Below are 26,335 nucleotides of genomic sequence, written 5' to 3' on the forward strand. Positions count from 1 at the left end.
TGCAAAGGCGCCCAATGAGGTCAGTGTCCAAGATTGCAGCGCGCAGGGCGGGTAGGATAGTGCTGGCACTACGATGGACAGCTGGCAAAGAGGGCACTGGGTGAGCGTCTGCGGGGCATCGATGCAGCACGCCAGACCAGGGCATACGAGCCACGCAGCAAGAAGCGGAACTGGTACTGGCATAGGTAGCCCTGGAAGATGAGGCTCTGCTGGCGCTTTTGACTCTAAAACTGGAGGTTTCCAAGTTGAAACATGCGGCCTTGGTGTTCGCAGCTGAGGCGAGCCCTGGAGGGATTGATGGATGTCTGGTGTGAGGTCGCTGGTCACGTGCCGAGTGTGGTGGGGAGATTGGCGCTAGTGACCAATCCGGACAAGCGCTCCCTTCAGGTTAATCCGTTGCGTGGCATGTCGAACTTTGGCCAGAGCCAGCTGAAGCGGAGGTCGCCATACCAGCCTGACAGCCAGCACTGTGTTTCTTTCTCTTCCATTCACACCTATCCGCCCTGAAGCTTGATCTCTCTGGCATTGAGGCTGCATAAGGACCCCCTGAAGCTGCGGCTTCAATCCCAATTCCACCATGGCTTCCTCTCCTTCCATGTTGACCAAGGCAGGCAACGCTCCGCCAATGCGCCTCCACAAATAGCTAATGGATAGCCAGTTCGAGTCCAAGTCTTCCAGGGCCAAGGGAATCGCCTTCCACCCCAAAAGGTGTCTCAGCTTCGTTCACCTATGCCCTTGCTCCGCTGACCGCCTTCAGGCCATGGATCCTCGTGTCGCTACATTCTTCCACAATTCAATTATGGGACTACCGAATGGGCACTCTGATAGACCGCTTCGAAGAACACGACGGGCCGGTCCGCGGCGTGGACTTCCATAAAACACAGCCATTGTGAGCATGTGTTAAGAGAGATCCGGGCTGGGTATACTGACATTCGGCAGGTTCGTGTCTGGCGGTGATGACTACAAAATCAAGGTCTGGTCTTATCAGACCCGAAGGTGTTTATTCACCTTGAACGGCCACTTGGACTATGTGCGGACTGTCTTTTTCCACCACGAGCTGCCATGGATCGTGAGCAGTTCTGACGATCGTAAGCGCATACCGCAAGTGGCTGGGAACTGGCTAACTTGTATCAGAGACTATCCGTATCTGGAACTGGCAAAACCGTAAGTGCTATTTGAGCAACTGCACAGAACATGGCTAACGTATACAGGCTCTCTAAGTAAGTGCAAACCACTACATTAACATCCCACCGCCTAACGCCGCGAAGTATGCACCATGACTGGTCACAACCACTACACGATGTGCGCACAATTCCATCCCAAAGAGGACCTCATCGTTTCCGCCTCCCTCGATCAATCGGTCCGCGTCTGGGATATCTCTGGGCTAAGGAAGAAACACTCGGCCCCACAAGCAATGTCTTTTGAGGATCAGATGGCGCGCGCGAACCAGAATCAGGCAGACATGTTTGGCAACACCGATGCTGTTGTCAAATTCGTCCTCGAGGGACACGACCGAGGTGTGAACTGGGTCGCATTCCACCCTACACTTCCCTTGATTGTTTCCGCAGGTGATGATCGCTTGGTGAAGCTGTGGAGAATGTCAGAGACAAAGGCTTGGGAAGTGGATACTTGCCGCGGACACTTCCAGAATGCATCCGCATGCTTGTTCCACCCTCATCAAGATCTCATACTTTCCGTCGGTGAGGACAAGACTATTCGGGTGTGGGATCTCAACAGGCGGACATCTGTACAGTCCTTCAAGCGGGAGAACGATCGATTTTGGGTGATTGCTGCGCACCCAGAGATCAACTTGTTCGCCGCAGGCCATGATAACGGAGTCATGGTCTTCAAGCTGGAGCGTGAGCGTCCCGCATCGGCCGTATACCAAAACAACCTGTTTTATATCACAAAGGATAAGCACGTGCGATCTTATGACTTCCAGAAGAATATCGAGTCGCCTTCTATGCTTTCTTTGAAGAAGCTGGGAAGCGCCTGGGTGCCTCCACGAACTGTCTCCTATAATCCCGCCGAGCGCTCAATCCTGGTCACATCGCCTGCGGATGGCGGTACATACGAACTCATCAGCCTACCCCGCGATGCGTCAGGAGCGGTGGAACCAACAGACACCAAGCGCGGCTCTGGAAATTCTGCTGTCTTTGTTGCCAGGAACCGATTTGCTGTCTTCACTGTAGCAAACCAACAGATCGACATCAAGGACCTCAGCAACTCCACGACGAAGACAATCAAACCACCGCATGGAACTACTGACATCTACTTTGGCGGAACTGGCAACCTGCTCCTCATCACCCCGACTAACGTTGTCTTGTACGATATACAGGGGAAGAAGAATCTGGCCGAACTTGCCGTCAATGGTGTGAAATATGTTGTGTGGTCAACTGATGGTCTACACGTAGCACTTCTCAGCAAACACAACGTTACTATCGCCACTAAAAACCTCGAGCAAGTCAGCACATTGCACGAGACTATTCGCATCAAGAGCGCGACTTGGGATGACACTGGCGTTCTGCTGTACTCCACTCTCAATCACATCAAATACAGCTTGATGAACGGGGACAATGGCATCGTGCGAACTCTGGAGCAGACCGTCTACCTTGTTAGAGTTAAGGGTAGGAATGTGTACTGTCTGGACCGTGCTGCAAAGCCCAAGATTTTGCAGATTGACCCCACCGAATACAGATTCAAACTCGCACTCATCAAGCGAAATTACGATGAAATGCTGAACATCATCAAGAACTCCAGTTTGGTCGGACAGAGCATCATCTCATACCTGCAGAAGAAGGGTTACCCTGAGATTGCACTTCAATTCGTTCAAGACCCGCAGACTCGCTTCGAACTTGCTATTGAGTGCGGCAACCTTGAGGTAGCTGTGGAGATGGCAAAGGAGCTCGATCGACCAAAGCTATGGCAGCGGCTTAGCATCGAAGCCCTAGCGCATGGCAACCACCAGACGGTCGAAATGACATACCAAAAGCTACGCAGTTTCGACAAGCTTTCTTTCTTGTATCTTGCTACAGGTGATCAAGATAAGCTCAAGCGTATGGCGAAGATTGCAGAGCACCGTGGCGACATGACCGCACGTTTCCAAAACGCACTTTACCTGGGCGATGTGCAGAACCGGATAGAGATGTTCCAGGAGCTTGATTTATACCCGCTTGCCTATGCGACCGCCAAAGGCCATGGACTTGATGAGCAGGCACAATCCATTCTCGAGGCAGCGGGCGTAACAGAAGATCAGATCAGAATGCCGTCAATAGGGAACAGTCTTGCGCCGGCCAAGCCTATTGTGCCCACTTACAAGGCAAATTGGCCAACACGAGCAGCATCGTCAACCATTTTTGAGAAGGCTCTCCAAGGAGAGGTTGATGGTACAGCATCCGACGAGCCAGCGGCTAATAGCTATGGAGACGAAGATCTTCTTGGCGACGCAGAACCGACAGGAGCTACTGCTGATCTTGGAGGTGATGAAGAAGACGATGTAGGCGGATGGGATATGGGTGATGACGGCGATGCCGAAGCTGATGATGACTTTGTCGAGGTGGAGGGTGCTGAAGCAGGTGCTGGCAGTAGCGAAGCTGATCTGTGGGCACGTAACTCCCCTCTGGCAGCCGATCACGTTGCTGCAGGATCATTCGAAACCGCTATGCAGCTTCTGAATCGCCAAGTCGGTGCTGTCAACTTTGCTCCACTTGAGGATCGGTTCCAGGAGATCTACCAGGCGACCCGGACATTCCTACCTGCCACACCCAATATGCCTTCTTTGGTCAACTATGTGCGGAGAACTATCGAGGAGACGGACTCACGCAAGATCCTCCCCATCATTCCACGAGATTTGGAATCTATTCTCTCGACCGACTTGACCGCCGGTAAGCAAGCATTGGTCAAGAACAAGCTCGAGGATGGTGTGGCATCGTTCAAGAAACTGTTACATCTCCTGATCTGCAATGTCGTCGCTTCACAGGCAGAGCTGTCTGAGGTAAGATGCTGTATCAACACATGTACAAGTATGTATACTAAACATGAACAGGCAAAGAAGGCTATCCACACTGCCGCGCAATATACTCTTGCCATGTCTATTGAGCTCGAACGCCGCGCGCTGCTCCAAGGCGCGACCGATGTCTCAGCCCTCTCTCCCGAGAACAAGAAGCGTGCCCTTGAACTCTCCGCCTACTTCACCATTCCTGAACTTGAAGGGCCCCACAAGTCTATTCCCCTCTCCGCCGCCATGAACTTTGCCCACAAGAATCGCCAACTCAACACAGCCCTCAACTTTGCGAATGCCCTGCTTGATCGCACTGGTAACGCAAAAATGAAGGAGTCTGCCAAGCGCGTCAAGACCGTGGCTGAGCGCAACCCTTCAGACGTTATCGAGATTGACTTCGATCAGTTCGCAGACTTTGAAGTCTGTGCAGCGAGCCACACACCGATCTATGGTGGATCACCAAGTGTGAGCTGTCCATATGACGGGACCAAGTACCATGGCAAGTACAAGGGTACCGTATGCAAGATTTGCGAGGTCTGCCAGATTGGGGCACCTGCTAGCGGATTGAGGTTGGTTGGTTAGTTGCGGTGCATGAATGGTTTAGATGAACAGGGCTAATGCTCAGCACTTATGAATTGTGAGTAGTGAAAGGAAAACGGTGGACTTCGCTTGGACGTTTGTTTAGCGCTATACTATACTTCAATAAAAATGCAGAAACTAAATAATGTTCTATTGATTGCCTAGGACGTGCGGCTGTAACTTGATTGATGCCAAAGACTATATTGGCTTCTCAAGGACATGAGTCTGCTCAAAACTAGTAAGGTCTGCCAAAAAAACCCGGATTTCAAATACTCGGATAGATTTCATCAGCCTGACCCAGTCTTCTAACTCGTTAAGCGATCTCAATTAACAAACAGCTCTATTGTCTATCTGCTTTCCGTGGCACATTGCCTCCCTAAACCTGCAGCTTTTCGAGGTGAGGTGGGAACAGTCTTTCTGTGAGAATCGTTCAAGTGACTGAAATGACGGTACAACCATTAATACCATACATGGAGGTATCGCCCGGGAGATCTCGCGACTTGTGTATTGCAGCAATCAATTGATCGTTTTAGATCGCTCTTGCCAGACTGGCAAAGCACGCTCAAAGAGGATGAGCGTGCCTGCCTTTCTCGACCACGCTACCAAAATTTTAGTGACGCTGTAAACAACCACTTCAGCTCACCTCAAGTACTTCATGCCCTCTCAACCCCACCTCATACACTCTCAGCTCGACCTGTCGACTCTCGATACAGACACATACAACATGGCAATGGCGCCTACGAGGTCTCGGTCTGCAAGTGCACCGAAGGAAAAACCGACTCTCACTTTGAACACCTCAGTGGACGCGTCTCTCTCCAAGACAGAGACTGCACCTGAACTCTCATTGACTGCTGACAGTTCTACACCGGGCTTCAAGCAGAGAAAAAGTGAGGTCGAGAAATCCACGATCGCAACATCGACGTCGTTGAAAGAACGCTCGTCCTCATCTTTGCCACTCGCTCAGGATGGTTTCAGCTCTGTCAGTGACTGCTGGCCCTCAGGTCTAAGGAGCGAGCCAGACTTGAGAAGCGAGCGGACCACGCTGCATGGTAAGTGCAACTCATCACTCATACTCACATTCGCTAACCTAAATAGATGACTTGATGCTTGCCACATACGAGTACGTTATGCTTGTTGAGCGTAATGGCAAGCTGGAGAATCAGCATCGTGAGCTCCTCGAATTGGCTTCTGCCTACGGCGAAGTCATCCGAGGAACTTCTTCATGGAAGCAGCCTAATATCAGCACCCATCAGCTTCGAATCGAAGCCGGTACTGAGGGCCTGCGGGCGAAAGCTCTAGAAGCTGATGTTCTCAGGCCTATAATTCGTGAAGCTGGTGGTCTGCAGGCCCTGGTGTCCAAGATAGACTCAGTGCATTCACTTATACAGCAGGCTGGTGGCTTGCAAGAGCTCAGAGAACTTGTTTCGAATTCGCAGTTGCTCCAGATCAGTGTAGATGAGGCTGGAGGTCTTGAAGGCCTCCATAACCTCATCTCAGAGGTTGATACATTGCGATCAGAACAGCAAGCACATGCAGAGTTTCGAAAGGCTGTGGGAGATCTCGAGCAGCTCAAATCTAAGGCTGCTAAGTACGACAAATTGACAACGGCGTTTGCTGAGATCAATGCGACGAAAAATGCTGACAATGTTTGTCGCGGGTCCCCAACGGTAAGTGCCCTGCGACATGCGAACAGCGTGAAGCTATATAATTTTGGATCTGATCGCCTACATAGGTTCCACTCGTTGGCATTAATCCTGCGCGTGCAAATCTCATCTGCGTTGCGCCCCCAAATAACGACCCTGATCGCGACTTATATGAAGGCCCATCCTCTAGACTAATGAATGTCCCGTGGATGAAGACGGGCTCGAACGATATACCCTTAGGAGATTCAGATGCCCACGGGCAGCCCAATGATCAATCAACTCGACTGGTGGTATCCAAGCGAAAGCATGATCATGGGCTACCCCTCCACACGAAGCGTCCGCGGGTTGATGTTGGACGAGCTACCGCTCTTGTGGGTGCCACCCTGAACAACGGAGGCCCTAGGGTCAAGTATGAGACCGACAGTTCCTCGTTTGTGAGGCCTGGGATGAGCGCTACTTCGATGTCTCCTTCTGACCTTCCAGGCCGAAATGACAACCAGCGTTCTGGCGTGAGTGGCCAGCTGCCCTTAGCTCGAGCGTCTGATATTCCAAGGTATCAAGTCAAGGCTTTGAACATGGTCCCTTCATTACGGCACTACAATCTGGCCATCTGGGTAGGGACTGAAAATCCGTGTGAGCTCTCCTTGTGTGGGAATTTGAGAACTGCTTCACAGATTCCGCCTAAATTTGCACTCTTTCTTATGGATGAACTTGCAAAGCACGTTAGCGAGTCAAGAATGCATCTCCTCAAGTCTGTGGAGGTCAGTGCTAATACTTGCATTCTCTCCTATCTTGTCGAAGGTCAGAGGGCTCGCATAGGTCCTCCACGAGAGCGCATGGCATGTAGGCAGTGCTTGATGCATCGCCGGCCCTGCGCCTTGCTCCAATGGGTCTCAAGAGCCAAGACTATTGTCTTCCTGCCAGTCCAAGAGAGTTTGCGAAGGGGTGTCAGCTGGAAAGATAAGGATAGTTACATCCTGTGAGACACTAGTGTCCAGCCAGAGCCACTAAAATGAGCGATGAGTTTCGTGGGGGTTATTCGCTGATATTTTGATGGCATGATTTCCTCCCCGAAGATGTGTCTTTCGAAAGGTTTCATTTGATCAAATAGATAGTATAGATATATACTTTGTAGGTGGCATGTTAGCTGTAGAGAAGTTACCTAATTTAATTTCGAGCCACAGACCAATTTCTATTCTTCTTGATTCATCATCGTAAAGGAAAAAACCTGCTTCCTCGCCCGCCTATCCGGACTCATCCATTACTGAGACATATCAGAGTTTGAAGTTGCTTGATAGTTAGCAAAATACAGCATATACAGTATAGCGTAGAATAGCCACTATAATTACACATTATCATAGCCTGGTATGGTGTAATTTGGGCCGCGTTAAGGATGCCAGCATTGCAATTATGCATTATCCACTAGCAAGCGCTCCTTGGTCTAGTTTTACTCTGTGAATTCATACTTCCCCCCTTTTTTCTACTCCTCATATATCTTGACTTTCTCCGCATACGCTCTGATGTTTGAGTGGATTGTTTCGTTGATGAGTTCGCCGCGTCCACCTGCGACTTGCAGTATAAGATCGTTGAGGGAGGAGCGGCCGAGGATGTCGACGTGATCGGCTTGACGGGGGTATTAGTAGGGATTATACAAAGCACATGGCTGTTTTCTGTAGGGCTTGCGCGCATGAAACATACATTCACAGAGTATACAAGACACAATTGAAAGAGAAGGAGCAGCTGGAAGAAAAAACAAAAAAAAAGACATACCGGTATTAGGACCCCCTCGAGGACTCAACGCATCAGGTTCATGCTTCATCTCGTAGACTGTAACCTTGACGCCCGCAGGATTATAGCGTTTGATCCCCCACCCCTTTGCACACATGTACCCGCTAGACAGTAGATTGACCGTGCCATCCCCCTCGCCCAGCACAACGCCATGGTCGACATTATCCCTCGTGTACACAGTATCTAACGTGACATTCAGCCCGCTCGAGGGATCGTCATCGCTGCGGTAATAATACGCGCGTTCAGTCTCCTTGCCGACGCCGTAGAAGCAGTAAATTTTCAGGTTCGGGGCGCGCGGCAGGCGTGTCTCAAGCGGGTTGACCCATTTGGCGGGGAGGAGTTGGTTGCGCTCGACGTCTGCGGTGGTGTGAGCTACGCCGTGGGAGTAGGACGAGGTAATCATTTTCTTGAACCAGGGTTCGGTATTTTGGAAGAGAAAGGGGAGGCTGTCGTCGACGGTGAGGTTCTTTTTTGTGAGCGGCGAGGTTGTGTTGCGGAAGCGGATAAAGGGGCCAAAGGTGACGTTTTGGCCGGGGAGGTCGTCGGGCGCGCCGGTTTCGTCGCCCCAGACTGCGTTGCCGCCGAGGGGGAGCATGGAGGAGAGGCCGGGCATGGCGCGGAAGAGTTCGGCGCGCTCGTAGCGGGAGAGGAAGCGGTCGAGGCCGTAGACGGCAAAGGCGTTGAGCTGAGCTGTGTCTTTCATTTCGCCGGACAGCACGGCGGGCATGTCTTTCAGGGCGCCGAGCATGCAGCCTGAGATGTTGATCCAAGAGTCGATGTGCTTGTCTACCCAGTCTGGGCCGCCGTCGCCGTAGCCTTTGGCCTCGACCCAGTGCATAAAGTAGTACAGGACCTGTGAGCCCATAGAGTGGGAGAGTAGGACGACCTTTTTGTCCGCGACCTTGACGGCAACTTCAATGTGCGACTTGAGGCGGGTGAAGTACTGATCGCGGATCTCATAGTTCATATAGCTCATGCGCCAGTCATAAGATGCGGTGAAGGCGTTGCCTGGGTCATACCCGATGGTTGCGAGGTTCTCGAGAATCTTGTTCCATATCCAGTAGCCGGTGATGAAGAAGTCTGCTGCGTCGAAACCCTGGGCGGCCCTCAGCTTCACTCCGGGCGGATCCATGCCTGTATCTTTATCCAGCATGATATGCCGCTTCCACGAGGCCTTGTCCATGACCAAGGCGCGCATCATTGTCCACGACCCCCACAGCCTCTTGCGGAAGTATTGCCTCGATCCTTCTTCTGTGCCCCACGACTCGAGTCCGGTGGAGATGACGCCAGGGATCATGATGACGGGGTGTTTGGCCTTGATGCCCTGTTTTTGCGCATGCAGGCCGACGGCGAAGGAGTCGTAGTCGACCGTGTCGCGTTCTTGTTTCTACTGGGTCGAGAGGAATCAGCACTCGTCGTCCCATGGGAGAAAGTCCAGGCCATGGCCGCTCAGGATTGCTCGAGTGAAGCAAGCAGACTTCCTACCTGCAGTTGCTGTGCGCTCTTGACAAAACTCGCAGGCAGCGCTTCCATGAGGCTCTCCAGGTTGACATCCTGCATGGCCTTGAAGTCGATTATATCATTGTTGCTCGCAAAGAAGCCCGCTCCTATCAGGCCGAACAGGATGCCCACGCCAAAAACCCAGGCATTCTTCCTTTTGCCATGTTTTCCCCTATTCTTGAGGGTATGCAACTGTTCCGTCGTGATCACGCGCAGATTACCAGGTCGCTTCGTGCCATCTGGCGCCGGCGAGGGCTCCCGCGAGATATCGGGCGTAGAATCGTCGCCTGTTGCACGACCGAAGCGACGTCTGAGGAAAGACATGGACCGCCGTTGTTGGAGTGGGGGGAGGGGTTGAGGATCGTGCGTGTCCTAGACAGGTGGAGGGGTAGATAGTTTGATACGAGATATAAAACTCACTCAACTATACACACCGTACCGCATAAAAATATATCTTACTTTCCCCCTTCGACCCACCAACAGACCAAAGCCGGCATGTGACGGCATGATCGCTCTCCGGGATTCCCGCGCACGGTCCACATGCCCACATGGCAGGCCGGCCGCTCCTCCGCAGCCACCTCCGCCACTCTGCCCCGTTCCGAAGGCGCTCGGAACAGACTTGGCCCTCTGCATTCCACCTCTCCGTCAACCTCTCAGCCTTCCCACTCTCTCGCTATAATGGAAGAGGAGAAAGATGAAGATGCATTCCAGAAGAAGGAAGACACAAGATCATCCCCAAAGGAACTGATCTATGTCCAATACTCCCCTGCAGAAGAGGAACGCTATCTCCCCGCCATCCGCCAACTCATCTCCAAAGACCTTTCGGAGCCATACAGCATTTATGTATACAGATACTTTTTGTATCAATGGGGGGATCTATGCTACATGGTCCGTCTTCTCCCTGCATATTTCCCCTCCATCTATACCACCGCAAACAAAAATTCCTTTCACTGACACCACCCCACCCAGGCCCTTGACCCCTCCTTCCCCTCCCCCTCCCTCATCGGGATCATAATCTGCAAACTCGAACCCCACCGCTCAGGCACCTTCCGCGGCTACATTGCCATGCTGGCCGTCGCCTCGGCCCACCGCAATAGGGGAATCGCAACCTCGCTCGTGCGCCGCGCAATCGACGCCATGGCCGCGCGCGATGCTGACGAGATCGTGCTCGAGACAGAGGTCAGCAACACGGCGAGTTTGAAGCTGTATGAGCGCCTGGGCTTTCTGAGGAGTAAGAGACTGCATCGGTATTATTTAAATGGAAATGCGGCATTTAGGTTGATTCTTTACTTGAAGGAGGGGACGGCGTTGAAGAGGCCGCTGGGTGGGGAGGGGGATGGGGGCCAAGGCGTGGGAGGGGTTATGGGACAGGATATTAGAGGGGCGTATGACGAGGCCTTGTATGGATGAAAGGTGTCATAGGCTGTGGGTGAGTTATACAAAGCATCCAGTGGGCTTACGAAATGGGGAGACACTTTAGGTGCATATTCATATGCAGTGAACATTCCAAGGGGCAAGAATATCGTCGGTGCCATATTCACACCAGCACGCGACAGATGACCAAAAGCAATGGTTTACAGATGTTCCACTACACACGCATTTGCATGTACATGTCCCCACGACATAGATGGACATGGTATGCTTCCAGTCCCAAGATAACGACCATAGCGATCATGACGAAGAAGAGTGACAGATAGAACATCCATTCAATTAAAATACTTGAAGCCCCCAACCACCCCACTCAAACATCAAGAGAGCAATTCTCTAGTCTTCACGGCACTTTATTCTTGCCGATGAAGACGCCCTACTAGTCCTTGACACACTGAGCTTCTACAGCCTCTACCACCATCCCTATGCCCTCTCTCGCAGCTCCCCCTGCCAACTTACTATACTATATCATCTCCCGCCGATTTCACACTCAAACAACACACTCCCATCTCACCCTCTACACACCCTTTTCTATATGAATCATGTACGTCAACTCTCTTGTACCCTACTACCACACCCACATATAATACCCGCGCACTACATGGGCAGATAACATAAACGTTCACGCCCAGGTAGATGCATGTCATCCACGTACAGTGCTCTGTACGATGCACCTCGCATACGATGTACCGTTGTCTCGGTTTCGCGCAGTGATTACAATATATTCACCTCTGCTATCAATCTCCCACACAGCAGCGTCCCGATGAAAAAAGCGTAGGACACGCAGAGCGGAGAGAAACAGAGCAGAAACTATAATATCACAGACTATGCGAGACGGCTAATAGGAAAAGGATGCTATACCGCTTGCTCGTTTTCCCTATAGAACACATTTTTCTTATAGTATGGGTAAGGGAGTCAGTCCGTAACACTCCGTCTTTTGTCTGTCCACTTGGCACAATATTGCATCCCAACTAAGCAGACTGCCAGACGTTCTACGTGCTGATGTTGCGCAGAACGGAGGAGGGAGCTGCGTTGTATTGTATATATAAACAGTGGTCTGTATTATGCATAGTAGGGCGTTTGCTTGGGATATATGTTGCTTGTAACGGTAGATAGGTGAGGAGTTACTACGGCGGTAGCTGGTATCATACTAACATAACTCCCTCTCCTACTTCTTCAAGTGTGGTGGAAAATGAACCATCACCGCGATTTATACCACGCATCTACGGCGGTGTATTGGGATGAACTTGCAGCCTGTGCATCACTCACTGAATCTCCAAGACCCCAGTGTTTCGTGTGCAGAGTACTTGGCGCTGGAAATGTGTCGTCTGATAGTTTATAGTGTAGTAGGTAGTACGCTCATCATTACTACGTACCCTATCATCACTGCATTTCACAGCCATGCATACTACAATTATGCAACCTCTTGTGTACAATATACACAACCATCCTACACACACCCCATACCTATCTACACCCCATGCCTATCTACACCCCATACCTATCTACACCCCATACCTATCTACACCCCATACCCATCTACAAGCCAGCACACCCACCAAGCCCTTATCTACACATTTCCCCACCCATCTCCCATCCTAACCCGCCAGATCCAAATCCAATCCCCCTTTGTCCGGATAGAAAAACTTCCCCCACTAAATCACGGCATAATGGTGCACTAGGTAGGCAGTCCCCCGGCATCAAGCTGGTTAGCTAGTCGGCAGCGCCTGACTCGCGCCCAGGAAAGCAATTTCTAGGGCGGTGAGGGGGGCTAGTGCGTTTGTGGTGGGAGGACCGGTGCATGAAGAGAGAGAGAGAGTGTGTGTGTGTACAGTATGTGTGTACACTGTATGGGAAGGAACTGCTCAGACGACTCGAAAAAGGCAGAGAGCAGAGAAGAAAACAAACAATCCACCGCAATAATAAATCCACTAAATAACACCCACCGTATACACACCACCCTCCCCCCCACAATCCATCCTCACAAACAACAACCACACAAATATCCACCACACCCCCCCCTCAATCTGTCATTCCCTTCCCAAACCACAATTCACACGCACATCCTCATCTCCGCCCCCATCCACCCCCTCACCGCCTCCCTCCCCCCCCCTTCGCCTACCCCAGCCCAGACGCGGAAAAGAGTGCCAGGTCTAGGCCTAGACCTGGGCAAAAAAGACGGAAAGCACTACATGTACGTATGTGGAAAAAAGGTGCAAGGTGCAAAGGCGGATGGGATCGGCCGATTGGGCGGGTGGATGGTGAAGGGTAAGGGTGATTTGGATGGCCGATACGGAAGGGGGTTAGTGTGTATCTTGGTGTGGTGTGCAATTTCCCGGCCGTGGGTGCATGTGGCAGGGGTGTGGGGAGGGATGTTGTGCAGATGAAGGACAAGGGGGTGAGATTTTAGGGCAGGCGCGTAGGGGACGGTATGGTGTTGAAAATTTTCCTGTAGTGGAGATGAGTAAAAGTCACGGGTTTGGTGGTCATGGAGGAATTGGTAAACTTGCACGGCAAAGATGCATTTCAATACACAACATTCATGTGGATTGGAATAGTACGTGGGTCGAAAACTCTTGTCTATGTTGGGATATCGGCAAAGAGAATTGAATCTATAGACATGAGGAGGATTATCCGACCACATGGGCTCTCCCTTTGTTGATGCAGCAGAAAGCATTGGGAGCAGCAGCCAGATTTCCAATCAAGACGTATATATTAAGATGGGTAAACATGAACTTGTCAAAAATCGAAAATGGCTTGATGCTGCTACGGCGGCCATGGCATCGGCCAAGGGTATCGCTCAAGGAAGCCAGAAAAGTCAAGCCTATGATAATCCAACTCCGCCATCTCAATGCTGGACCCCATCGTGATGTGGAAAGTCGAAAAATCATTACCCGTGAAGCCATTAGAATAATCCTCCTCTGTTCCCCTGTCTCCCCTGGGGAATCCACGCTCGGGAGAAATCAGACGGCGGCCAGCGTGCAAAGGCTAGGACACCATCGAATTCCACTTCAAGAGCGAGCCGCTTACAAGAAAGCAGCGACGGCACCGACAACGGCCAAGAGACCGACACCAGCCTGGGCAGCAGCACCGGTGAACTCGGAGGTAGCGGGCTTGGTGCTGGAAGGCGTGGCAGCAGTGGGGTGGGGAACGGTGCCGTTGCCAGCAGATGGGTAAGGGACGTGGGCCGGGGGAGTGGCAACGGGAGTTTGGCTGGCAGGAGGAGCGTAGTGGGTCATGATGGACGAGACAGCAGGAGCCGGGGGCATGGAAGAGGCGGGGTAGGAAGGAGCCATCGAAGACTCGTGAGGAGCCATCGAGGAAGGAGCCTCGTGGGTGGGCTGAGCAGGAGTTGGGGTGGGCTTGGCAGGGTAGGTGGTCGTGTACTCGCAGTCCTCGTCGATGATGGTGGTGCTGGTCTTGACGACGTAGGTCTTGGTGCCGTAGGTGACTGTGGTGGGCTCAGGGCAGACGGTGGTGAGACCAGTGACGACCTTGGTGGTGTAGACAGGGTGCTCGGGGGTCATGGAGGAGACGGAGTGAACTGGGTAGTCCTCAACGGGGGTGGAGCTGGAGGCAACCGAGTACTCGGCAGGCTTGGAGGGAGTGGCCGAAGTCATGGTGGTGTTGTAGACCTCAGCATGGTAGCCGTAGCCATAGGCGTTGGCAGCAACGGCAAAGCCGGCGACGACAGCGAAGGAGCGCATGTTGATTGAGTTTGGGGGGGGGTTGGTATTAAATACGTTGGTATTAGGTATTTGGCGTTGAAAAACGAATGGATTCGGTAATAACCGGAGTATTAAAGACAGTGATTGTGTGGGTAGGGAAGAAGAAGAGTGTCGAGGGAGTTGGGACGAGGTTATATATCAACATGGCAGACCAGCACATGGCTAGTATCCAGACCTTGCCGCCTTACCAAGAGTTGCCAACGTTCACTCGGACAGGGAGCGAGCATGCACCCGCCACCACCATCATGGGCATGGCTAGCCGGTGGGAGCCGCTCTGTGGACTGTGCCTGGCGATAGGACGGGATAGGGGAAATGGTCGGCAAAGCCAGCGAAGCCAGCGAGCGAGGCGATGAGCCGTGTTTATTGAAGGCAGTCCCGCTGGCCAATCAGCGCACGATGCGCAGACAATAGCAAGATGAAAAAGCCAATTTCCCCTGTCCAGGGGTGCCTGCTTTTCCTCAACATCTTTGTGGGATGCGCTAGCCCCTTCCAGCCTGTCATCGGCTAGCGTACCATTGGGTTGCGCAAAAGCGGACATGCGCAACCGCACACAACGCTGCCATTTGTCAATCCGCCCACCGACAGCCAATCTTGCCATGGTGAGAAAGCGCGGCCATCGGCTATCGTGATTTCCCCCCATCACTCCTCTCCTCTCCTGCCTACATACCGTCTTTTTTCTTTGTTCCAACGACTCTTCCAGACCCGTCCAAGTGGAGGCTCTCTGCCTCTGATCGTCATTGCACATTGTCTTCACGAACGCATAAAAACAGGCATACCGACCACATTCACCAGTAACCCGGCCGTGCTGTTGGCATCAAAGCCAGATCATCTGAGCCATGGACTGATGTTGTTCCGTCAACGCACCTATCATCTTTGGTGCACGGGTTCCTGCATTCTGGACCTGCGTCTAGGCGCTAGTCGGCCGCCGACCTGCCGATAGCGCACACACACACACACACACACAAAAACACAATCACATAATTCCCCTTTTTCAGCCCTTTTGCTGCCATGACTCCATTCGTCACACTGGCCAAGAGTAAGCCGAGCTTAAAGAGAGGCTGACAACAGTTCAGCTCCTTTCCAATGTCTCCAATTCGTGCTCCTGTGTGTAACAGTAACCGTCTTCTTCTTTTGGCATCATCATCCATCATGCAGACAGTACCAGCACTCGAACGGATGGCCCTCCACCGCTCAAGCGCCAGGTAAGAATATCCTCCAGTCTTGGTCTGGGTCGGCGTAATCTCGCACCACCATGTCTTTGCATGAAATCATCCACTGTTCAGTGGACGCCACAGTGACTTTCGCGACTATTGCATTGAAATCACCCTTCGTTTGGCGTGCATGTGTTCGACTGCAAAATAACATTGTCGCGCAACACGAGCTTTCCCCCTCATCCTCCGCCTTGACAGTTCCCACAACGGGCTGTTATCTCCGTCGCGTGCACGTTTGTCTTTCGATAGGCAATAGCTCGGGCTAGCGCGGGCTGCCTAAGTTCCTCACACCTGCCCCCACGACATTCAATCTCCCCTCGTCACCAAGCTAAGACGACTTGCAAATACGCCACAGTTGAAATCACCGAATCACATTGGATGATAGATCGTATTTGCCTCTACCGTTCAAGGTCATATCGCCCGTCCCTGGAGGAGACTCCGCCGGCCCCAAGTAAAAAAGACCATAATCTCGCTTTCTTTACAGTCAGACCACCGGAAAAAGGGATTCCAAATATACCTCAATATCAATTATATCTCAATATCGAGCATGCTATGGCGCCAACAACCACGCCGCAATCTGCCTTACCCAAAGGCTGGCCTGGCAAGACCCTGTATCTGCATGCACCATCAATCTCCAAACAGCTCAACAGTGACAAATCCAAGACACTAGTCGTGCCCCAAAAAAGCCTGCCCCTCGAAACAAAAGTATACAAGTCAACAGGGCCCTATACAAACGTCAAGATAACGCCTGTTTCCGACCCTGCCCATCCCGCACACGGCCAACACGCCCTCCTTGCTAACCAGCACTTGCCTCCCGACTCCTTTATACTGCCTTATATGGGCTACGTACATGACCAGACTGATACAGATGAACACTCCAATTACGACTTATCTCTAGATCGTGACCTCGGCATCGCTGTCGATGCAACCAACATGGGCAACGAGGCACGCTTCATCAACGACTACCGCGGCGTCTCCGCCCACCCGAATGCAGAGTTTCGCGACATCTACTGCGAGATTGGCCGGGGCGCGGCGGAGAAGCGGGTGGGCGTCTTTGTGCTGAGTGCTGGCAAGAGTGGCAAGAGGTCAAAGGGGATTGCAAAAGGCCAGGAGATACTCGTCTCCTATGGCAAAGGCTTCTGGACAGAGCGCCAGACGGTAGAGTCGTGAGTTTTGTAGGCCGATGTTGGTGCATTCGCGGGTGTTTTGCATCGTGTTACCGGTACATGTACCCTCATGTATCTACGCTTTTAACTCTAACTGTGGAATCAAAGCTGCTAGATCTGGGGTCACTGTTGATTTTCCTGGGAAACGAAATGGAGTGGCAGGAGGAGCACATGCACATGTGCAAACATGCTCCCATCCTAACCCCCTCGTAATCCAGCCACAACCTTGTCCACACACCCGGCCAAAATCCCCAATCCCCACCCCAAGGCGTTGGACTATTAACTCGTCAAACTACATCTCCACGCACCCGCTCCTCAGCGAGAAAAAAAGTACTCGACTAGATTCCGCATTCACACACACTCTCTCATCTTGGTCGCGTGCTGTTTAATATACTAAACAATAGGAAAACCGAAAAACAGAGTCGCGGAGAGTATGCTACATAGGTGTCATCTACATGGACATGAGCTTTGCCAACGTTTATGCGTGTATAACATGCCTTGACATATATTTGAATCCCGTTCGCAAGACTGCGGTGAATAAACCGGCCATGTGCGATGCGATGCGGTGTGGCGTAGCATGGCATAGTCTATATATTCCACTACCCAGCTACCCAAACCCCAGTACACAACATAAAAACCATACCACGCCCCACACACCAACTCCCCAAACACCACAATTCCGCATCCCAAAGTACACATTCCTCACCTTGTCTGCTCGCGGGGAAGATGTGGATGGCAGGAGTAGTGTGCAGGTGTATGCCGTGTTGGTTTGGGGTGGTACTGGTGTTAGGTATCTGGGTTATGTAGTACTGGTACGGTGTCTGGATTGGGTGTTGGGTAGTATACTACAATGTATCCTGTCGCATCCGCCTACCTGGGTTTTTATTTTTTATAGCGATGGGATGCTGAAATTAGCGTGGGGTTTGCTTTGGGCTGGGGAGGGGAGAGGATTTGTCTGGGGAGGGGAGAGGATTTGTCTGGGGAGGGGAGAGGATTTGTCTGGGGAGGGATTTTGGGGAGGGGATGGGGTGCTGGGATCGAGGTTTGTGTGAAGCTTAGGCGCGGCGAGGGGGAGGGACAAAGGTGTCACAAAAGGGGGGTATGCTGGGATTTGGGGATGCAGGATGGGGGGGTGGGGCTGGTGTGTGATGCATATGGTCATGAGGAGGAGGTTGCAAGGTAGGAGTAGGTCCTATGGGTGAGGGATTTGGGATTGACCTGGAGATTGGGAGATGGCGGGATTAGTTGTGATGGAGTTGGGCGTTGGGGCGGTGTATGCTGGGGAGTGTTTATTGTCTATGACAGAAAACAAAGCGGGGGAAGGGAAGGGGGAGTCCACGCTGTTGATGTGTTTAACTAGTGTTTTGACTCTTCTCTTCTGGGTATCTGGGGAACACTTTCTTCTTTGGGACGCTGGGACGCTGCAGAATACGATCTGTGTGCTTTGACTGGGGATACCATGCCAAAGTGCAAGCACCGATGACGTGCGAAGTGGAAGGCTACGTGGCCAGCTGTGGCTTTTTTCAATCTGTTTAGATGCGAAGATGAGTGTTGCGGTGCCAAAGGGGATAATGTACTGTGTAGTATAAGCTTGTGTTGATGAGACGATATTGATGTTGTTCTATAGCAAACACGTCAAAATTTCCTTTATAGGCGACATGTTTCTACAACGTATGGCTATTACCGGTAGTAGCATGATAGTATCTCAAGTCTTTTTAAGGCAAATCTTCTGATGGATTTAGCAACCAGACCCCGCAAATACTGGGTCCAACTCTGTTTTGAAGGATCCGCGACGCGATCTAGATGGCTTGGACGGTGGCAATCCAACAACACTCGTGCTTCTGAGCATGCATATCGCTATCTCGCTACCGGTGTCTCGATTCGTGGTCAAGGTGGGTGGGGGGCGTACAACAAACAGCCTTGGTAGATTCATCCCCCCTTCCCAGACCCTTTATCGGTGGGCACACTGTATGAGGGACCTCAGCCACGTAATGGGGCTCAGAAACCGGATTCCGCTAATCTTGGAACGGTCCAAGGCTTCTGGAATCGACGATCCTTCCAACGCACCGCATCTGACAAGGAGCAGACCGACGCTGGGAAACTTGGATGTTAGATACAAAGTCAAATCCATAGTGCGTGTACCGGTAGCACAGCTGCGTGGGCAGCCTATCGCAAAAGGGGATTTCTTTGTCCTTGACCCGTGTCAGCACGACTGGAGGTTGTGAGTGACGTCGGCATGCTTGAATTATGAGACATCTGCGAGGCTGCGCCACATGGATGGAACAAATATTTTCCCGTCTCAGCTGAACGTCATTGCTTGCGCATACATGGCATTCTCTGGCCCGTGGTGGGGTTCTGCTCACTTTGTGATGGAGACTGAAATCTTCTCACATGGGAAAATGGGTCGCATTGGGAGGGGCTCTCAGGCCTGCTGTGGCACACGCCGGCAAGTTTCACAATGCAGGTACCCAAAGGCGTGGAACTGGTAGGGTTGGATGGTGGGTGCTTTGGGTACTCTAGTACTCTAGTAGCAGCAGGTATGTACACCGTAGCTGGGATCGCGATGGAGCGTCGGTGAAGGATAATTTCAGGAGCGTGCCGGTGACGTTGCGTGGCTGATCCATTGCTCGGGGCCAAGCTCGTCATCCAGGGATGAGCTTTGTGCCCAATCACAGCCCCTCGCTCTTTCACCCTCAGCATTGCTACCGGGAATTCCAAGGTTGCAACCAACTACTCTACGTTCTTGTCACGCAAAGCGCCCTAGCAACATGGGCAGTGTACGGATTCAGCCGCCCTTGTGCTGCTCCGCCGTGACTGTCCAAATTCACGTCATGGGACTAGTATTTTCTTTAAAGCTCCATCCATATCTCACAAGCTTTGAGCCATTTTGTACCCTTGGCTTTCCAACAAGTCATCAACCCTTACTATCTTCCACCTACAGACTCGCACACTCCTGCATCACATCTTACGTTCACGAATACAAATTACCACGTTGCAATCCTTCAACCTATATTCGGGCATTACGCAAGCTCCACGCTTCCAAAGTAACACGGATCAGTTTCGAACACTAAACTCCAAACATCTTGGCACTGATTACTACCTATTTATCCAACTTCCACTCCAGGATTTGGAAGCTCTCATCTCCTCACCACAAAACATAGCAATCGGTCCACTGTAGGAAGATTTCAAGATTTCCCACCATCAACACCATGCCTTCAATCACCAGGCCAACCCTGTGTAGAGTGAGTATATTCCGAGACTCTTGCACATGCGTGCGTACTGACTCGCGTCGTAGAACGAATCCATGCAAAAGTACATGTTGCTGTCTGCCCAGAAAGAAGCTTTGCAACGCCGCATGGCTTTGGAAATTCCTTTTGGCATACCCATGGCTGTCGAATCACCGGAATTCCAGTCTCTTTCATCTTCGCCAGAATGGTCGCCAAAATATGCTTCACCATACCCCACAGCCACGGACCCCATTCCCACTCGATCTTCCATGAGCCCCCGCCGCAGCGTTGACGACATGCACACGGCAGAGGCTGCAAAACTCTCCGAGCTCAATCACCAGATCGTCGCGACACTCACCGAGCTTCTCAACACCGAGTCCGTACGCTCCGACGAGAAGCATCATCGATGGATTCAGGAGCGTCTAATGGAGGTAGAACACCAAATCCGCCGAGACAGACGCCGGCACTCATCCAACGCTGAACGCAATTTCGCCTCTTCAATCGCACAACATCTTGACCTTGGTCTCAACACCTCGAAGACCTGGGCTTGATTCATCGAGCCATCCATCTTTCTCTACATAGACTGCACTCTGCTCTGAAATTGCTTGCAGGGTGATCTCAATCTTCTTCTTGGCGCTGAGTAGGGTCTGGCGTACTGGTGTTCTGAAATGAAGTGCTCAAATCAGAAAAAGATACCCGATGCTGCGCATCAACATGCATGGTCGTGTGCGCTGGAACTGCCAGGTTCCCATTACTCATTCTTACATTAGATTGGTATCATATTCATCTATACACACTTCCTTGCACTGTTGTGGTGTCTTACTCACACGACTTCGTTTATGATTTCCATTTCCAGTCTCCTTTCCTCGAGTCAGTGTCTACCGCCGGACTTTCGACCGTGCCACAGCAGCCAACCATGCATCCAAGAAGTCTAGAGCAAACTCTGCGGAGACTTATCCGCAGCCACTTACCGTTTGCGCATGTGCCATGGTCGATATCATTGCATGGGATACTCTGAAATCACTGTGACTTCAAACAAATCTTAGCTTCACCCAAGGGTCCACTCCACTCATCCACCACACCTCAAGCCAAGCCAAAACCCCAGCACACCAACCCTGCCCGACCATCACCATCGCCCACCAAATCACAAACTCTCCCCCAGACCCCAACTCTTTGGGGCCCAAACAGGCTGGGCGTTTTGAGAATCTCACGGCAATCATCGGTCGCAGAACTGCGCCACTGTTAACATTGACGTCATACCCCCTCCCAAACTCATCACCACAACCACAATCAAAGCGACACGAAGCAATCTCGACACCCTATTTTCATTCCTCAACATTTCTGCAGACATCGAGCCCTAACGCCTTGATCTCAAAGAAGGCGGTCCAATATTGCAAAGACCATGGCCGGATGCGGTCATCGATCGACAATGGAGCCTCGCTAGTCGACCGCGAACGTTTGACCCTCTGCCGCACTGCTGTATTGGGTAGTCTGCGGATGAGTTCTTCCGTAGCTGAAGACTTGGTTCCAGCGTATCGTACTCTGGGTTTTGTGGTATGCGGGGATTGCGTTTGAAGGTTAGCAGTGGTGTAACGGTGCTATCGTGGGCCGCAGGATGGTTATCTAACCCAACCACATTGCCGCCCGGCCAATAGAAGATCATCCACCTGGTATGCCGGAGAGTACACACCATTGTGTAGATCAATACTACCGGTATGAAGCGGGTGGAATCCAAGCATACATTCGTGCTTTACAAGGCCTTGTGTTGGAACTGTTGCTTTGTCTTCGGTTCCACTTGCTTGCCAAAAGTCCGCGGCTCAGCCCGTTCGGGTACGCATGGTGACACTTACGCCAGAGAGAGAAAAAATCGGCTCTTGGCTCGCTCGCGTGAGCAAAGTGATCAGGTCAGCCCATCACGCCACAGCGTTTCTGAATTTTGCTCTTGTGGGGTGAGGTAGGGAGGCAAGAAGATACTTGTAGTGGCTTCTAGGCGCACTTCTTCCACAGCAACTTTAGGCGAGATGAGCGGGAAAAATGGCAAAGTTGTGGTTTCTGACAACTGCTGTGTCTCCAGTATCTACTCTGGACCTGAGATGGATGGAAGTGTTGTACATTGCCTGTGTTCTCTTACTCTGCCCATGTAAATAATATCATTGCCAGCAGGTTGTATAACTCCCAATTCAATATCACCCGGGCTCGGATTTCCCGAAAACTCAATTCTGGAGACCACTTTACCTGCATATTCCGTCTGTAGACTCTCGTCCAAAGCAAGCGCTACCTGTAAATGCACGAGCCAAGCCGTGGGCTTTATAATAGAGCCGTAGGTACTCGACCATCGAGAACGGAGTGTGTTAATCGAGCGTATCTGAACGAACAATGTGATCATGTGCCACAAGGTCACGAAAGCTCCCTTACACGTCCATGTCACACGAAGAAATATCGTAGAATGACAAGATTAATAGAGATGAACTCTACGTTTATCAATCCAATCGGGGAACCACATGATCAAATTGGCGCTGTATAAATCTCCACGGCTCGAGTAGATTGGTTTATATGGAATGTGAGGTTGATGGTAGTGTCAGACTTGTCTTGCTCTTGCTTTTGCTTTGCCTGGACTACTGGTACTTAGCCGAAAAGAGGTATCGCTGCAGAGTTGACCTTCCGGATGAAGGTGTCCTTCTACTACGTCGAGTAACTAAAGCGTGTACGTTTAATATATGAGCACAGATTGTCATGAATGGGATGATACATGTAAGCGTGTTGCTGACCGCGCGGCGTTGCATGAAATGTGGTATCTGATTTAAGTCGATTGGAAGATGGTAAGACGATAGAATGATGTATCTGGGGCGCAGATGATAGGTGCAAGACTATTTATATAGACAGTCTGAGTTCAAGAGTGCATCTTAGGTATGTCGTTTCATGCGACTCTTGTTTTTTGTTTTTAATTGAAGTACTCTCTATCCCGGCTTCTCTGACAAGTCCTGGAAACCCATTGGGCTACAGCAACTCTCAGCATCTTCGGTTTATTTACTTCCAGGTGTGTGTTCGGACCTTCTTGGGTGAAATCTGAAAAATCTTGAATACAACACAACCCAAGGCCCGGCTAATATTATGACCACAAAGAATACAACCTCGCCAACATGATCTTCTCTGTATAAGATGCTATGATTTCAGACTTTTAATTCTTTTACTATTCGTTTGGCCCCGATGATATCGCTGACCGTGTTTGCTTGGGAGCAATCTCCACTCCAGCAGTAGCTTTCAAATAATAAAGCATGCATGTAACATGGGCATAATCCTGCACATGTGTCTCAAAACTTTTGTCGTGTAACATATACGCCTCATCGTAAAGTGCTTTCCTCTGATCGAGTATACGAGCGGCATACTTATATGCGCCCATCACCTGTTCGCGCGCCCGAGTGATCAATATACACACTCCAATCCCTCTGCACACTGATGCCCTCATTTGGCGAGGGTCCCTGCGCAGGGGCCGTACTGTCGTCGCTCAACCGCGTCATCACAATATCGGTCTGGTTCTTCCCATATCCTGTATCCACAGTCTTCAGCTCTTCTTCGCTATCCGACTTTGTGAGTCCCCCGATTGTCGAAAACAAGCCACCAGTCGAGCCCTTCTTACGCGGGCGCGGCTTGTTGGAGCCCCCGAATCCACTAGATTGGTAGCCACTGCTGGGTCCCGGCGACTTGTTATCCGAGTTGCGTGATCCGTTAAAGGTGAAGAGCCTGTTGAGACCGATGGCGGCGAAAGCGGGCTTGAGACTAGGCATGCAGGCGCATATGAGACCGACGTTGATTTCAACAATTGACCACACGATTATCTCGCGGAAGTTGAAGGTCACGTCGCCGGATGTTGCAATGGGGATGCTGAGGAAGATGATGAGACGGACCAGCGAGACCACGGCGATAAAGGTTCCCAGTATGAACATACCCGCAAGGATCAGTCGCTGTGCGAGTGGAGCCTGAAGGCGCCATACGTAGGGTAAAGGCATGAGAACTACGACGAGATCGAGAATGACATTAGGTATTGATCCACCCAAGTATATCGATCGAATCGGAATGCACTTCGCATTGGTGATGGTGACATCCCAGGCCGCGTGGACAGGTAAACAGCTGAAGATGACACTGAAGAACTGTTCACTTGCTGTCAGCAGAAACTCTGATTCGGGTGAACAAGTACCCACAATACCAATGAACCATGCTATGCACATGCCAGCCACGACCCATATGATCACCCTGGCACTGACAGCAAACAGCCGCCAGTAAAACGCAAGGACTGCGAGTTTGGTGCTTGTGATTGCAAACGTGTACATGAGTTGAGCGATCCAGACACATTTCAAGAACTCGATAATCATCATAGGATCGGGCAGATCGGCAACGTGTCGTCCAAGCATGTCTCTCATCCCTGTGGCCAAATGAGCAAAAACCGCTGCAACGGAGATACACATGGAGAACCTTACCCATCATGCTGACCCAGAAGAAGCCATTGGCGAAGAATAGAGAGGCAATGCTCAAGTAATCATCCAGTCCAATGTTCGCCCAGCCGCCTGCTCTTCTGCGACACCAGAGTTTGAGGGGGACGATTATCATCACAAGTGCGTAGGTGAAAGAGCCGACACTGTCGAGGCGGAGAATGTAGGCATCTCTAGATACAGTCAGTGCTTGTTGAATGATGAAGCTCTTCGGTCAAGCATGATACACGAGCGTTCAACAGTACGATCCAATTTTGTGGAGACATTACTTGTACGTGTGCGTGTCTCTAGGTATTGATGTAGAAATGGGGACATGGGTGTCACTTACACAGTCTCTTCTGGATTCGTAATTGGTGCCATCCTGACCAGCTGGCTTCACCAAAGGTAAGACTATTCGACCGACAGTAGGAAATTTTCAAGATTTCTGTATGATCAACGAAAGGGACATGGAGCAAGTAACAGAGGGCCCTTTTTGCCTTTGACTACTCAAATCGCCTGAGTGATGGGCAGGAGATACCCCAACCCAATTGACATGGCTGTTTCGTCCCGCAACCATATTGCTGGGATCTATCACTGCTTCATTTGACACAGTGAAGTATGCCAAGACTGTGATGGGACGGCACTGTTGTAAAACTGCACGTTACTTTTCTGGACCGACTCGCAAACTTCTCTGTCTGGTAGGTATGTGCCTCTAGGCCCGATAGGCAGCCGAGCCGCTGCCGCGTTTCAATCTGCCGTCGGCACCTGAATACAAGGATAGAATCCTGCATATTTCCGGCGATCGTGTCCTCGCTCGTCGTCCTTGCTAACCAGATAAAGAAAAGCGAAATCAGACTGTCGACAGAACAGCAGAAGTGACATGGCTTGTCGTGCGGAGATTTCGTCCTTTAGGAGCTGGGATCTTCACTTGCCAGTTCCAGCCGCCGCTGATCTCCAGTTTCACTGCTAGGCCTAACTGGAAGAATTCATGAAATGATTCGTATAAGATGTCGACCCCGGACTAGCACGTTGCGGGTCAACCCGTGTCCCGGAGTGAGGTATACCACAACCACAGAACGTAGTAAGTGATGCCACTGACACGTGCGCATATCAAGTGCTGAACTTCTAGTCAAAAGAATATACATCCGTAAGCCTTAGGTGATCTAAGTTCTTGAGGTTGCAAAAATCTTTTATGAATGTCATTGTTGCGTTGGGTATACGTACGTGCCCAACTAGGTAGCAATGCAGCCGAAGCAATATAATTGGAGCTTTGGTAGAGACCCTGTACCGGTAACCCCCATCATTGCCGCGATGTTGGTGAAGGGGCCTCCTGCTCGACCGTGCATCTTCTCATCTGCATACTTTGAATAGTTTAGGTAGAATAGCTTAGTTCGCTCTTGATGCCACGAGAGAATGGATCGCGTGGATGTTGGAATCGTGGAAACAATTCAACTGGTCGGTTATCGGTCTGTGCTCTCGAGTATACTTACTGTTGAGTCAATCCCAAACAGCAAACGGGAAGATGACCCCGCAATTCTTTTCCTCAAACGGTACTCAGGTCCGTTTAGGCCATGTCCAGTACCGTGTACCCATGTGGGA

General features: G+C 51.2%; 10 protein-coding genes across 10 annotated transcripts; 6 read left to right on the forward strand and 4 right to left on the reverse strand.

Moving 5' to 3' along the window:
* Nucleotides 1–577: 577 nt before the first annotated feature.
* IAQ61_006385 (uncharacterized protein) lies at nucleotides 578–4,582 on the forward strand (the record flags this gene model as incomplete). The annotated part of the gene is made up of 8 exons (XM_003837647.2): nucleotides 578–607; nucleotides 659–708; nucleotides 758–889; nucleotides 940–1,088; nucleotides 1,135–1,164; nucleotides 1,212–1,220; nucleotides 1,269–3,994; nucleotides 4,046–4,582. 8 exons carry the CDS (start codon nucleotides 578–580, stop codon nucleotides 4,580–4,582), a joined length of 3,663 nt encoding a protein of 1,220 aa, XP_003837695.2.
* A 721-nt stretch (nucleotides 4,583–5,303) lies between these two features.
* IAQ61_006386 (uncharacterized protein) lies at nucleotides 5,304–7,205 on the forward strand (the record flags this gene model as incomplete). The annotated part of the gene is made up of 3 exons (XM_066097163.1): nucleotides 5,304–5,628; nucleotides 5,675–6,246; nucleotides 6,312–7,205. 3 exons carry the CDS (start codon nucleotides 5,304–5,306, stop codon nucleotides 7,203–7,205), a joined length of 1,791 nt encoding a protein of 596 aa, XP_065952640.1.
* Nucleotides 7,206–7,702: 497 nt separating this feature from the next.
* IAQ61_006387 (uncharacterized protein) lies at nucleotides 7,703–9,882 on the reverse strand (the record flags this gene model as incomplete). The annotated part of the gene is made up of 3 exons (XM_003837646.2): nucleotides 7,703–7,845; nucleotides 7,993–9,397; nucleotides 9,496–9,882. Coding segments are annotated over 3 exons (1,935 nt in total), but the record flags the coding sequence as incomplete, so codon positions are not given.
* A 168-nt stretch (nucleotides 9,883–10,050) lies between these two features.
* IAQ61_006388 (uncharacterized protein) lies at nucleotides 10,051–10,920 on the forward strand (the record flags this gene model as incomplete). The annotated part of the gene is made up of 2 exons (XM_003837645.1): nucleotides 10,051–10,398; nucleotides 10,480–10,920. 2 exons carry the CDS (start codon nucleotides 10,051–10,053, stop codon nucleotides 10,918–10,920), a joined length of 789 nt encoding a protein of 262 aa, XP_003837693.1.
* A 2,506-nt stretch (nucleotides 10,921–13,426) lies between these two features.
* IAQ61_006389 (uncharacterized protein) lies at nucleotides 13,427–14,654 on the forward strand (the record flags this gene model as incomplete). Its single annotated transcript, XM_066097164.1, has 2 exons — nucleotides 13,427–13,495; nucleotides 13,848–14,654. 2 exons carry the CDS (start codon nucleotides 13,427–13,429, stop codon nucleotides 14,652–14,654), a joined length of 876 nt encoding a protein of 291 aa, XP_065952641.1.
* A 1,007-nt stretch (nucleotides 14,655–15,661) lies between these two features.
* On the forward strand, nucleotides 15,662–17,047 carry IAQ61_006390 (uncharacterized protein; the record flags this gene model as incomplete). Its single annotated transcript, XM_003837643.2, has 3 exons — nucleotides 15,662–15,702; nucleotides 15,782–15,868; nucleotides 16,233–17,047. Exons 1-3 carry the CDS (start codon nucleotides 15,675–15,677, stop codon nucleotides 17,045–17,047), a joined length of 930 nt encoding a protein of 309 aa, XP_003837691.1. The 5' UTR covers nucleotides 15,662–15,674.
* Nucleotides 17,048–18,994: 1,947 nt separating this feature from the next.
* On the reverse strand, nucleotides 18,995–19,174 carry IAQ61_006391 (uncharacterized protein; the record flags this gene model as incomplete). The annotated part of the gene is made up of 1 exon (XM_066097165.1): nucleotides 18,995–19,174. The coding sequence occupies one exon, from the start codon at nucleotides 19,172–19,174 to the stop codon at nucleotides 18,995–18,997; it is 180 nt and encodes a 59-aa protein (XP_065952642.1).
* Nucleotides 19,175–19,353: 179 nt separating this feature from the next.
* Nucleotides 19,354–19,689, reverse strand: IAQ61_006392 (uncharacterized protein; the record flags this gene model as incomplete). Its single annotated transcript, XM_066097166.1, has 1 exon — nucleotides 19,354–19,689. The coding sequence occupies one exon, from the start codon at nucleotides 19,687–19,689 to the stop codon at nucleotides 19,354–19,356; it is 336 nt and encodes a 111-aa protein (XP_065952643.1).
* Nucleotides 19,690–19,843: 154 nt separating this feature from the next.
* IAQ61_006393 (uncharacterized protein) lies at nucleotides 19,844–23,165 on the forward strand. The gene is made up of 2 exons (XM_003837641.2): nucleotides 19,844–20,285; nucleotides 20,339–23,165. The coding sequence occupies exons 1-2, from the start codon at nucleotides 20,253–20,255 to the stop codon at nucleotides 20,819–20,821; spliced, it is 516 nt and encodes a 171-aa protein (XP_003837689.1). The 5' UTR covers nucleotides 19,844–20,252; the 3' UTR covers nucleotides 20,822–23,165.
* Nucleotides 23,166–23,500: 335 nt separating this feature from the next.
* On the reverse strand, nucleotides 23,501–25,173 carry IAQ61_006394 (uncharacterized protein). The gene is made up of 4 exons (XM_066097167.1): nucleotides 25,086–25,173; nucleotides 24,746–24,930; nucleotides 24,470–24,690; nucleotides 23,501–24,418 (listed from the first exon to the last, which is right to left on the reverse strand). The coding sequence occupies exons 1-4, from the start codon at nucleotides 25,115–25,117 to the stop codon at nucleotides 23,657–23,659; spliced, it is 1,200 nt and encodes a 399-aa protein (XP_065952644.1). The 5' UTR covers nucleotides 25,118–25,173; the 3' UTR covers nucleotides 23,501–23,656.
* Between the last annotated feature and the right edge of the window lie 1,162 nt (nucleotides 25,174–26,335).

Source organism: Plenodomus lingam (genome assembly GCF_022343315.1).
Source record: "Plenodomus lingam strain CAN1 chromosome Unknown contig_26, whole genome shotgun sequence".
In the NCBI taxonomy this organism is placed as follows: domain Eukaryota; kingdom Fungi; phylum Ascomycota; class Dothideomycetes; order Pleosporales; family Leptosphaeriaceae; genus Plenodomus; species Plenodomus lingam.

Coding starts and splice junctions, on each gene's coding strand:
- IAQ61_006393 (XM_003837641.2), top strand. CDS start 20,253: ATGCCTTCAATCACCAGGCCAACCCTGTGTAGA. Junction 20,286..20,338: donor CCAGGCCAACCCTGTGTAGA/GTGAGTATATTC, acceptor CTCGCGTCGTAG/AACGAATCCATGCAAAAGTA.
- IAQ61_006394 (XM_066097167.1), bottom strand. CDS start 25,117: ATGGCACCAATTACGAATCCAGAAGAGACTGT. Junction 24,931..25,085: donor ACGAATCCAGAAGAGACTGT/GTAAGTGACACC, acceptor GACTGTATCTAG/AGATGCCTACATTCTCCGCC. Junction 24,691..24,745: donor CTTCTGGGTCAGCATGATGG/GTAAGGTTCTCC, acceptor ATTTGGCCACAG/GGATGAGAGACATGCTTGGA.